This window comes from Solea solea, chromosome 19 (genome assembly GCF_958295425.1).
Source record: "Solea solea chromosome 19, fSolSol10.1, whole genome shotgun sequence".
In the NCBI taxonomy this organism is placed as follows: domain Eukaryota; kingdom Metazoa; phylum Chordata; class Actinopteri; order Pleuronectiformes; family Soleidae; genus Solea; species Solea solea.
Window position 1 is genome coordinate 13,592,688 of NC_081152.1, and position 11,999 is coordinate 13,604,686.

At 40.0% G+C, this 11,999-nt stretch overlaps 2 protein-coding genes across 3 annotated transcripts in view; both read right to left on the reverse strand.

Annotated features, from left to right (window-relative positions):
• Nucleotides 1-2,814: 2,814 nt before the first annotated feature.
• drg1 (developmentally regulated GTP binding protein 1) lies at nucleotides 2,815-7,473 on the reverse strand. The gene is made up of 9 exons (XM_058616504.1): nucleotides 7,299-7,473; nucleotides 6,176-6,299; nucleotides 5,795-5,970; nucleotides 5,638-5,707; nucleotides 5,346-5,515; nucleotides 4,667-4,797; nucleotides 4,135-4,302; nucleotides 3,846-3,968; nucleotides 2,815-3,180 (listed from the first exon to the last, which is right to left on the reverse strand). Exons 1-9 carry the CDS (start codon nucleotides 7,335-7,337, stop codon nucleotides 3,081-3,083), a joined length of 1,101 nt encoding a protein of 366 aa, XP_058472487.1. The 5' UTR covers nucleotides 7,338-7,473; the 3' UTR covers nucleotides 2,815-3,080.
• A 2,610-nt stretch (nucleotides 7,474-10,083) lies between these two features.
• kcnn2 (potassium calcium-activated channel subfamily N member 2) overlaps nucleotides 10,084-11,999 on the reverse strand; it is a 29,802-nt gene continuing 27,886 nt past the window's right edge. Inside the window, exon 9 of one of the 2 annotated variants that reach the window (XM_058617942.1) lies at nucleotides 10,084-11,350. In XM_058617942.1, coding sequence (XP_058473925.1) covers nucleotides 11,075-11,350 — 276 coding nt within the window. In that variant the 3' untranslated portion in view covers nucleotides 10,084-11,074. The remainder of the gene's footprint in view (nucleotides 11,351-11,999) is intronic. The other variant, XM_058617941.1, reaches the window with a different exon arrangement.

The window sequence follows — 11,999 nt, forward strand, 5'->3', positions numbered from 1 at the left end:
CTTCGTACAAATATTGAAAATGTCAACATTTTGAACATTTACAGCAGGCCCGAAGAGAATGTTCAAGGCTCAATCAAATCAGTCCTCCATCAGTCTGTTGGTCGTTTTTTCCCAACTGATCAATGAAAACTAAGTTTGGATAATTCAGTAGCATCTCACTGAGTCCAGACCGTGACATTTTACTTGTAATAGACTAAAAAAAAGAAAAGATCTTGTTGGCCTGTCACACAATGAACTCAAGACTGATGTTACAGCTAAACTGACGTTGTCCATCTAAGGACATTTTCTGTCTCGTTGGGAGTCAAGACATCGCTTCTCCCAAATGTTCTATTCCTAACTGTGTTAGCGGTCATTTAGGTGAAATGGTTAAGAGTCATGTCAAGCTTGGAGAGCTTCTCTCCCCCCCCCCCCCAAAAAAAGGGTTTGACAATCTTGTTACCTTCTGTTGCAGTTCTTTCAGCTCCCCGGGGACGTCTTACTAAAATGAGAAAGCGTGGTGCGATAATCAACTTAGACCTCGGGCAACTGAGCCACTCTGTGTGATGAAATTACGCCGCTATACATATGAATGTATGATGGAGAAAAGTCGGTGCTTGGCGTGACCAAATGATATGACAGTGGGAGTTGTTTGGGTGAAGATGGTGGTGGTGGTGGTAGTGGCGGGGAAACAATGAGGATGTTTTGAAGTGATGTTGAGTGGTTGATGAGATGGTTTTTTAATGCAAAAAAGGATTTTGAGACATTATGGATACTCGCTTACCTTGTATATTGGAGTTTCAAAGTTGCGTATAAATCTCACAAAGAATTTGACTTTAAATTTGAATGACCACAGTTTTTTACTCTACACACCAAGAAATGACCTAAAAACAGCTAAAAATGCTACTTTGTCATAACTTATTTACTGACTCTCTCCAGCTGCTGTCTGTAGAAGATCTCTTCCAAAGTCTCTCTCTTCCAAAGAAACCCACCGTTTCCCATCCGCTGGCCGCAGAAGTCGATGCTAGGTGCAGTTGGTTGAAGGGCGGCGAAGGAGCGAAGGAGCGAGGGTGCTGAGCTGTCTTGGGGAGTCCTCCAGCTTGCTCTACTTGAGACAGACTGTCCTGTCTGCGTCCTCAGCACCCTTCAAGTCCCCGTCTACTGCCCCTCCTTCAAGCTAGGAGGGGTTGGTGATGTTCTCTTGGGATAGGTGCAATGGCAAGGAGGACTTGGTCAGGCTGGGATTGGACGCAGGTTGAGGAGTTTGGGGGGGCCGTTGGTTCCGCATTTCATAAATATTAATACAAAGTCCTCCCTCTACAAATGGGTAGATTCTTTAATTTTGTTAGAGGGGGAAGTGCTTTATTCACTTAATGGCTTTTATTAGTGCCCGGTCTTCAACTCTTTCATTAGCTAAAGTGCTGCTATAATTTACAGGGTAAAAGGGGTGGGGTGGGGGGAGGAGGTGGTGTCTGAGGAGGGTTGATCCTGCTGCTGCTGCTGCTGCTGGACAGGCATGCATTACCTTCCACCACTGCAAACAAAAAGTGGATTTTCTCTCAAGTCTTAGTAAGAACTGTAGCATCAAATATCTATTGATAGTTCCCGTGCTGTGTGATTGAAGCGTTGTTGTAAGTGATTTGTCTCTTTTGCACACTGACTTCTTTTTTTATATATCACTTGGCTGAAGACCTGTCCTGTTGCAGATCTCAGTCCTTGTTCGTCACCCATGTTGTTCTGAATCAGTGTAACCAGTAATTAATTGGCAGCACTGATACCACTTTTGAAAATGAAAAGGTTGCTTATATTGTGTATATATATACATATATGTATATATACATATATATATATATGTATATGTATATATATGTGTGTGTATATATATATATATATATGTATATAATAAAGTGGAAAAAGGATTTTTTGGTGTTGCAGAGCAGTTCTGATGCGTGACCACACTTAGAGGATTTCGTGCACTGAATCAATTGTGGATCGAGAACCAGGGGTGATTGTGTAGTACACATGATTATTATATGCTATTTATTTTGTAACATACCAAGAATTTCAATCTGGCTTTTGTTATATTTTATAAACATTACTGTGTGGGTGAGTTCAAACTGACAGAACTACTGCTACCACATCTTTGTAGCATATTCAACATGCTGTGAAACAAACGCATGCACTAGTGTGTGCACATACATTCATGGTTGCTCTTCGGAGTGCGCTCTTTATTCTTCAAATGTTCAACCTTGATACTATTGTGTTGTATTTACTTGGGCATGCAGTGGCGCCATCCACTGCAGTCGCAGGCTACCGTCATGTGCTTGGGTCACAAAATGGCTGCTGTACTTCATTCAATTTGCTACATATTGACATTAGACCACGTTTGCCTCCAGAAGTGCTCCCGGGTCTGAAGAAATACTTTGGATTTTTTACTATGTGTAGTCTTGTTAGTAGTGAACAGCTGGTGTGCGATGTCCCCAGACTGTGTCTGAGTGAATGAACTGATTAACCTGAGTGGCCGTCCTTACCAGAGAGGGGGTGGGGCCAACAGCCTGAATAACTGCCTTCATCATCAATGTCACATAAATCACATAGCTGGACAGGGCTTCCAAATGAGACTTTTTCTTTTTTCATTCTCTTCCCTCTGAGCCAAAGTGGTTGTGGCAACACTGTTGCCGAGTACTGCTGTGTTTCATGTAACTGAGGACATTTTCTGTGCTGCTTGAGCAGCAGAACACATGTAACACATTGATTTGAACAGACACAAATTCCGCCGTGATTCATATGGATGCATTTACACAGCTGGATTAAAAATAATCAACCAAAAGAGCAAAATGAGGCAAATTGTCTTTTATTTGTTTTATTGTACAGATTTTAGATTGTAATGCAAGTCTGAACCAATATTCAATATGAACTATTCATGGTGACAAGTACTTGGTTATTTTAAATGTGACACTTCCATTAATTCCATTGCTTTTCCATTCTAGCAAAAAAAGGGGGAACCACATGACACAGATGGTCCGATGTATGTATGACACTTTATCGAGCAGCAGTGCAGAATGCTTTGATACACAGGCCATGCACTGAGATTAAAACTCTTTTTACTTTTTCACCAGCTGGATAACGTCTTCATCATCCATCACGTGGTCTTTGCCCACCTTTTGTGGGTTATGCTTCACAGATGATCCCCACACAAGAGCACTGAAAAAGGGTAAGATTTGGAAATGGAAATCAAAACGATTGCACATGCAGGATCCATCGAGGCAGCAAAAAGGGGTGTATTCATGCAGTATTTCTACACTGTCTTAAGCAAAAAGAGATGACAAAGCTAATCCTCAGTCATCCACAGCACAATTCTAAATATTATTAAAGGTTTCTTAAAAGGTTATGCGCTACAAACCAACCTACAGTGTACAATGACATCCTTTAGTTACAAAGGCTCCCTCGTCGCAGTGTGTCACTGTCTGACCCAGTCATTCCCTGGAGGATGGGTAATGCTCAGTAGCACTAATGTATTGACCGACTGACAATCTCCGCTCTCTCATTTGAAGATGGTGGTGCAACATATCATCTCAGATCCTAATCCAAAACCTCAAATAAATGCTTATCTGGTGTATCTTGCCAGTAAGATGACAATGGCTGTCAATAAAAATTACTGTTGTTTTAATCACTGCATGCAATTCTGCTGCAGTGTAGTTCCTGAGCAGAAATACAGAATAAAGCACTTTTGTTATAGATATCGAGGTTCCTTGTGTCCATATGAATAAAAAGAGTTTTAGTCACTATTTAGCTACAGGAATGTAACAAATCCACAACCTTTTAATTTCCCAGTAGAACGGAACAGATCATTTGAAAACAGTACTCACTATTTTAACTCCTTGATGAGGTTTTTGTGAATCTTCAAGCAAAAATCCTCCACTGCAGTATGACCATCGGGGAGTACAACGGGAGATGTGTAGTCAGGAAGTTGGCCTTTGGGTTTGGTGTAGCTGAAAAAAAACAAAGAAAAGAAAATACCTCAGTCAAATAAATAGGTAGTGGTCTGCATTTATAAAGCAGTTTTCATAAATGTATTTTCTAATAATAAAACATTTCCCATTCAGACAGCACTTCTTCTTTCTTTCTCTTCCCAGTGAAATCCTAAACCACTCTTACATTCGCACAAGCTGGAGATAATCCCACATCTTCTCCAGCAAGTCATCGAAGTTCCAGCGGTGGTGGGCTGAGATGGGAACACAGTGGGCAACCTTGTAGATGACGTCCAGCTCCTCAATAGAGATCTGATCGATTTTATTGAGCACATATATGCATGGTATGTAGACCCTGTGGTGACAAAAAGACACTGTGAGACCCTGTGACTGCACAATCACTTTTTGCTATTTTAAAACTATAACTGACTTAAAAAAAAATAAGTGTACAGTATTTACACCCACATCATCCCAATTTAGTTGATTACACTGAGGAATAACAACCTCTTAGGTTTCTAGGATAATTAAATAGAGATTATGCATGTCTGAAGAAATTGGAAATACAATTGTAGCAGGAGGCCCGCATCGCACATAAAATGCATTTTCTAATTTGTCTGCATTGGTGTAGAGGGAACTGAAATAAGGTTTCAGTGCTCCATCAGGCCACACCCACCCGCGCATGACTAAGAAGGGCCCATTCTGGCACTTCAGCAGCTTACCGGTTTCCCTCCACCACATCAATGAGGTCATCAGCAGTGCAGTCGCCACGCAGAGTGATATCGGCGTTGTGGATCTTGTACTCTGCCAGGATAGTCTTCACCGTTTCAGCATCCATCTCTGTTTGTGCACACTAAAAATAGATCGAGAGGGGGAGAAGAACAGACTTCATGTCAATCAACACAAAAGAGAGAGAAGATAAAAGAAATAAATACTTCTAACACATTAAGTAAAGTCCAACTATCAGTCAACATAGATGAAGATGTTAGGGTAAACAGGTTCTAATTTCAAGACTATTACTGGCTATTTTTACATTATACAAAAAAACCATCATGTTTTAGCTCACATTAATTAATGTAATGCAGAGTCAATGGTAACCGTTTCAGATATAAAATGAATGCAGCTGTTTTAAAGCAATGATGTTTAATTTCATTCAAGTCCACCAGAGGGCAGCATTGAAAAGGTGTTTCAGTGTTACTAGGGAGATTAGACCTAATGTGTTTTTGGCATCTAAGCCTGCAGATCAGTTCAAAGCTTTAAAAGAGGATAAATGGCTTGGAAAAAAATTATTCACATAATTAAAATGACAGACAGTCATCTACAGACACTTGTGACTCAGATAATGCCATTAAATATATAAAAAAAACTGAAAGTTTGCATTTAAGTGCTGTTGAAACGTACTGTAGTCGTGAAGTTGATGCCTCCTTTGTCCTTCTTCTTGAAACCAATGTTGGGTGGCTGCTTATTAAGTCGGATGCCAAAGCCCTCCAGCTCGTGCTCTATTAGCCTCTTATGAAGAAGAGGCTTCAACACATCCAGAACTATGAGGATTAGGTTGCATGTTCGAGCCACTGAATCAGAAAGGAGCAAACAAACCAGCATTTAGAAAACTGCTAGAAAAACGACTGCCACTTGTTCATATTGCTTTAGCCCTCTTTTTGTGCCTGTATGTAACCACTAAACGCATCTTTACCTGCGATGACCTGTCTGCCTCTGCCCTTGCCATCCTTGGCCCCCTCAATGATTCCCGGGAGATCCAGGAGCTTAAATAGGAAAAGGAAAGGATAAGTGAACCACTGCAGGGAGGAAAAACAATTCATCACACATGTGAAAAAGAATTTCTTAATTACCTGAATTTTGGCACCTTTGTAGCGAATGACTCCAGGTACAGTTGTAAGAGTGGTGAACTCATAGGCAGCAACCTCCGAGTATACACCTGCAAGGTTACTTAGCAGTGTAGATTTCCCCACTGATGGGAATCCAACAAAGCCAATACGAGCATCGCCGGTTTTTGCTACATCAAAACCTGAAAAACAATAAAATCAGAAGCTTTAATAACACAAAATGCTTATTATGATAGTTTAAAGGACAGAAACAGCTTACAGCTGTGTTTGTAATAAACCTACATTTAGAAGCACAGACGTGTCTCTTTTTGGTAACAGTGGCAGAAACAGTTGACTTATGTATTTTCTTGCCACAGTGAGTGCCTAAAGGAAGTGAAATGGTCTTACCCTCTCCTGGTCCACCTCCACCACCTCCCTTTGGTGTGATGAGCTCCCTTCTCAGTTTTGCAAGACGTGCTTTGAGCAGACCCAAGTGGTGAGCTGTGGCCTTATTCTTCTGCGTCCTGGCCATCTATGGATTAACAGCAACATTGCATGAAAGGTATGTAATAAGCAGTGTTTAATTAACAATTAATCATAAGCAAATCCTGAAGCTTAAAAATGTATTTGAGTTCCTTATTAGTTTTCAAAAACAATGTTTACCATAGCAACAAAACAATCTACATCAGGGGCCTTAAACTCAAAATTATCTGAACATCTAGCCTGGTCAGCCAGGGGCCGGTCAAGTAAAAAAAAACAGTTTGGTCAAAATAAAGAATATTAAGGATGATGTTGCACACCATTTCAAAGCTAAAGTGTTGGTTTGGAAGTATTTCTCACAACAAAAAGGACATATTTATGATGCAAAACGAATCTGTAAATGACAAGAATGTAATAAATGTAATCCAATGATTTATTATAATAAAAATATTGTTCAATGTTGGTCAGTTTGCATTATAATTTTAAAATAAGTGCAGGGCATTGACAGTGACCGTACTATGGATTTGCAATATTTAGTATTGCTATTAAGTCTACCTTAATTGTGATATAAACATTCATTGATCCCCATTAAGATTTTCTAGCTCACTTTACTAAGATTATCTGCTTCATACCCCTACTACTCGATGGGCAGACAAATAAGACAATTGTTCAAATAACTGCAACACTTATATTACATTTAAGTGAGTTATTAGTTAAATGTACACAACCATTGACAAAGAGACTAGTTAAAAATCTAAGACTAGTCTCGGTTGGAGTGATATGGCATGCAGTTACTATAGCCGTAAGCCGGTTTAACCTTGTAGCATATATTCTAAAAACAGCTAGAAGAGCGCAACGTCCTCCAGGTTACATATTTTGGGTCAGAACATATACATGTTTTGGTAAAACGCTATGACTTGTCAAACATATTTAAAACGCGAAAGATACGCATGTGCGAGGCCCAGCTGTGGGAACTAGCGCCATCAGCTAGCGCTTAGCTAAAACGTGACTGATTAATTGGGCTGCTTTTTCTTGTCTCCTGTTCACTCACCTCATTTTCAATCTCCGCTATTTTGGCGAGTATACTCATGGTGATTCCTGTCAACAATCGGCGCTTCCGAAACGAAATGGGAGGATTTAATATGCAAGTTAGCAAAGTTAGACTTGTGTTTAGCGAGCACACGTAGCGCCACACCACGCACAAGTACCGCTGTGCGCGCTTCTTCGCGGTGTATCTCGCGAGAAAAATGCTTGGGGTCAAAAACGTTATGCCCAGTGATATGACTCACAGGAAATTAGGTTCAATTTACAATATGACCATTATTATGACAAGAAAGTTACTATTATTTGCATATTCCACATTTTTCAGATTTATTGTTTACTATAGGACACAGTAATGCGTTTGTCCCTGTATAATTTTACATCAAATGATCACAGAAAGACCGTGTTATGTTAATTTCTCCAGAGATGCAGTTGTTGTCTGGGTATTTCTTTATATTCAGTACTTGCTTTAAGATGTGTGTAATCTACCTTGCCTGCTTTTGATCTGAAGACCTTTGATCTTTATTAATTTTCTATGACAAAAAATTGTCATAGAAAAAAAAATTACATAGTTCAAAAAAGTATGTTAGTTAGTTGAAAGTTGAAGTAGTTGTTGAAATGCAGTTGAAGAAAGGAAGAAACACAGAGCAACCAGGAACATGTATACCATAGTTGGGGATGTTTAGCATTTAGGTGACTTACATGTGACCCAAAGACTCCAATACCAAATTTGTATGACTACCCTAAACAAAAAGATCACATCTTTTTTTTTATTAGATTCAATTGATTGCATATTATATTTTACATCATGTTTGGATTAACACCTTTCATGTCAGGTGACACTGAATCCAAACCATTGCCACAGGCTGTTCTCACATTACCAGGCAATATGTGGTCTTAGATTGGATATATAACACATGACCATGCAACATGTTGTGTTCTGTTGTGTTCTGGCAGCACAGCAAAGCCAAACAACAATGGAGGAGAGTGTGTGCATGTGAGCCATTTTAGAGGACAGTTAAGTTCACCTGACAGTCAGATGCAAGGTGAATGAAATCCGTGACAAATCAGAATTGACCACTGCTGCTGGTAATGTGAAAGCAGCCAAATTGTGCTACTACCTCAGACAAATCGGACACATTTTAGAGCTTTTATTTTGTTATTAGGGCCACCTGGTGGTGGACGTTGTTGTTGCCTCTCAACGAGAGGATAAATCCTGGTTTGACCAAAAATTAGTGGTTCCAGTTTGTATGTTCCACTCGTGTGTGTGTGTGGGTGGATTCTCTGCAGGTATTCTCAGTCGTGACAGACATGCAGATTAGAGATGTCTAAAAAGACAGTTGGGTTAACATCTCTAATCTGCATTTTTATTTTTTTTAACTGAAATGTAGTGCTTCTTGTATTTTAAATTTTGTATGTGCAGTACAGTACCTAATTGTATATAAAATTTACTTCATCATCTATCCATCTTCTACAGCTTTATCCTCCAGGTGTGCTCCAGCTGACATAGGGCGAGAGGCGGTGTACATCCTGGACAGATCACAGGGCACCATGACAAACTTCATTTAAAAAAATTCCACTACAAACTAGTGGTTAGCACTCTCGCCTTGCAGCGAGAAGACCCGGGTTCGAGCCCCGGTTGGAACAAGGGCCTTTCTGCATGGAGTTTGCATGTTCTCCCCGTGTGTGCGTGGGTTCTCTCCGGGTACTCCGGCTTCCTCCCACAGTCCAAAAACATGCAATGTGGGGATAGGTCAAATTGGACACTCCAAATTGACCATAAGAGTGAGTGTGAGAGTGAATGGTTGTTTGTCTCTATCTGTGTGTGGCCCTGCGATGGACTGGCGAACTGTCCAGGGTGTACCCCGCCTATCGCCCGATGTAGCTGAGATTGGCACAGCACCCCCCGCGACCCTCTCGTAGAGGATAAAGCGGTAGATGATGACTGATGATGATGACACTACAAACTATTTCAGCTTCTCACAACAGAAATGACTCAGGCCTGTCAAACTGTATATTTTTTATTATTTAATTGTTTATTGTTTAAGTCGCATACAGTATAATCTCTCATTGGTTTCTATGTTGCAGAAGTTTGTGGACTGAACATCTGGGATTTTGTTGACCCTTTGGTCGGTATTTAGGTTGGTGCGTTGTGGCTGATTTGATGAGATTTGACCACCCGATCTCCTTTGACCCGGGATGTACTACAGTATTATAAGGTGAAACTTAATTTCTAAAGGAGTTATTAAGGGCCACATCAGGGCTTCTCACACAGTTGATATGGGAAAAACAAATCTTTCAAGTGCTTTTAAAAGTAAAATAAAATGTATTAGAATGATTTAAATAAATAATTAAAATATATTGCTTTGCTTTTTGATATTACATTTTTTTAAAACTACCCCCTTCCAGCACAGCCCAGGGTGTTATTTAAAGCATGTTATGTAAAACTTTAATGCAAGCTGAGGGATAGTGAGAGTTTAAAATCTGTTTCGAAGATGACGTCAGGAGAAAAGTTTACGAGTGTTTATGTTTCTCAACTCCAGTCCAGGGATTATGTAACCAAATGCTAGACATGCTGAAAAGGTCATTTCTTACATCTCCATTGTTGTTTGTTTCTTTGTAGGAGGTGTGCTTGTCCTCATGAAAATATACAAAAATAGGCATTTTCTTTTTAAAAGGTAGACATGGTCTCTGCAAGTTGTTGTTCAGCATTTCTTGTTGCTCACTTGGGATGAAAGGGAGCATAAATAGCACAGGAAGGATGGGGACAGGAGGTGAGACACAGCATGACAAGGGGGTGATTACAGATTTTATGAACACGCAGTACATTTCTGCAGATTTCTGCAGGTCCAAGTTAATGCTTTCTTGTAAACAAAACAAAAAAACGAAAAACAGAAGGAAGGGCTTTGACTTGAGTCATCGACGTTAGTCACATTGAGAACTGACAAGAATAAACCCATGCCCAAACATCTCAAATGTTCTTCTTTTAATGAACAACGCATCTTTATATCATATGTCAGTCAGCATTGAAGTGCATTGGTTAAAAATTAAGTGCAAGTACAGATTTTAATGCATTCACTTTGACTAGAGGAGTAAATTATTTGCATTGTCACCCCCAAAATAGTCATTCTACAGGGCCACTCTGCAAAAAGAAAACTGCTATAGTTGATGCTGTTTCTAACCTAAAAGATATATGTTTTTTTTCCCGCTCCTTTCAAGCCTTTTAAGTTATCTCTGAGTGACAGTGTGTAGTAGTGAATTTCATCTGCCTTAAATTCTGCCTGCTGTCAGTTCACTCCAGGCCATCAATCATAGCATTTTTCCTCACCATTGTTGACTGATCCCTGACTGATTTCTCAGCAGTTTCTTAGTTTGCTTTGAGGGACACTGAAAGTGAATCAAGCCTGCAGAAGCACAAAGTCTGTGAGAAGCACTATTTTAGTGCAATAGTTTCACACTGGTTAACCTTGCCATCTAAACCTGGCTACCTCTGCATAGAGATGGAGAAGAGTTCTTATCACAGCCCCATCGATAGGCCTTAAAGTTTTTACTGAGAGAAGCGCCATTATTTGAGGTCTTGTCACCAGAGCAAGGATAACAACATCTTTTGAGGTAATAAAAAACAAATAACAGCATGAAGTTATCCTTTAAAATGCATTGTCCCCAGTATCTTGGATTCTGTCATCAGAATTTGGATAATACGTATTGAAACCATAAGGCTTTACGATAAATGCAACTTGGCCATATGATGGCAAAAGTCTTCAGTGGAGGCATTCCCCTTGGACTCTAGCTGCTCTCAGAGGAGGTGGGTGGTGCAGTGGAGGACGACCTCCGCCGGGACACCGACTGTGAGCGCTCAGGACTGTGTTTGTCATAAGGCTGGAGCTGCACCTCCAGGAAGTCCCTGTGCTGCTGGCTGATGATCTGGCTAATGAGTCCTGGCAGAGCCTGCAAGTTACTTAGTAGAGTCTCAAGCTTTGTCTCCAGCAGGGCGATCCTCTTCTCCATGTCCTCGCCTCGCTCATTCAAGTCCGAAATCATGTCATACATGATGTTCTGAGTCTGGAAGAAGAGAGACGAAACACACTTAAGATCGTCTACCAATGGGTGGTTATCGCTGATAATGGACAATCTGAAAATTCTGTGTCCAAATTTAGCAAACAGATGAAAGATACAACACATAAGCGTCATTGACACATCAGTAAAAGTGTAACATCGTCTGAAAAGTGGAAGAAAACAATTAGAAGAAGAGTATTAATATACAAAATTATTTTCTTCATTATCTGACACAAATATTGAATGCCCTAATTGAGTTTCAGTACTCACATGCACCTATTTTACCAACTTTTTCGTGTGAGAGATGAGGACAAAATCCACAGCAAAATAAATTCAAAAGTTTGAATTGAAGTTTTTCTGTTGCTGAGCTGAAACATTTCATGTATACTATATAAGAAAAAGGTTTGGTGATTGTTGAGACCTCATAACACATTTAGATTGTGCTGTGGATTTCACCCCGACATTACTAACTGTACACTGAAACAGCTTTAAGACGGTGTCACCTTATGACCAGTGCAAACCAGTGTATATTCATTTAAAAGCTGACAAAAAATAATGTGCGTTATCAACATGAAAACGCAGCTTTTATTACTAATTCCTGTCATGGAGTCTTTGGAGTGTTATCTATTGCAGCGACTGTCCCATTGTCATCCAC

Coding starts and splice junctions, on each gene's coding strand:
- drg1 (XM_058616504.1), bottom strand. CDS start 7,337: ATGAGTATACTCGCCAAAATAGCGGAGATTGAAAATGAG. Junction 6,300..7,298: donor TAGCGGAGATTGAAAATGAG/GTGAGTGAACAG, acceptor GTTAATCCATAG/ATGGCCAGGACGCAGAAGAA. Junction 3,969..4,134: donor TATCTCCAGCTTGTGCGAAT/GTAAGAGTGGTT, acceptor GTTTTTTTTCAG/CTACACCAAACCCAAAGGCC.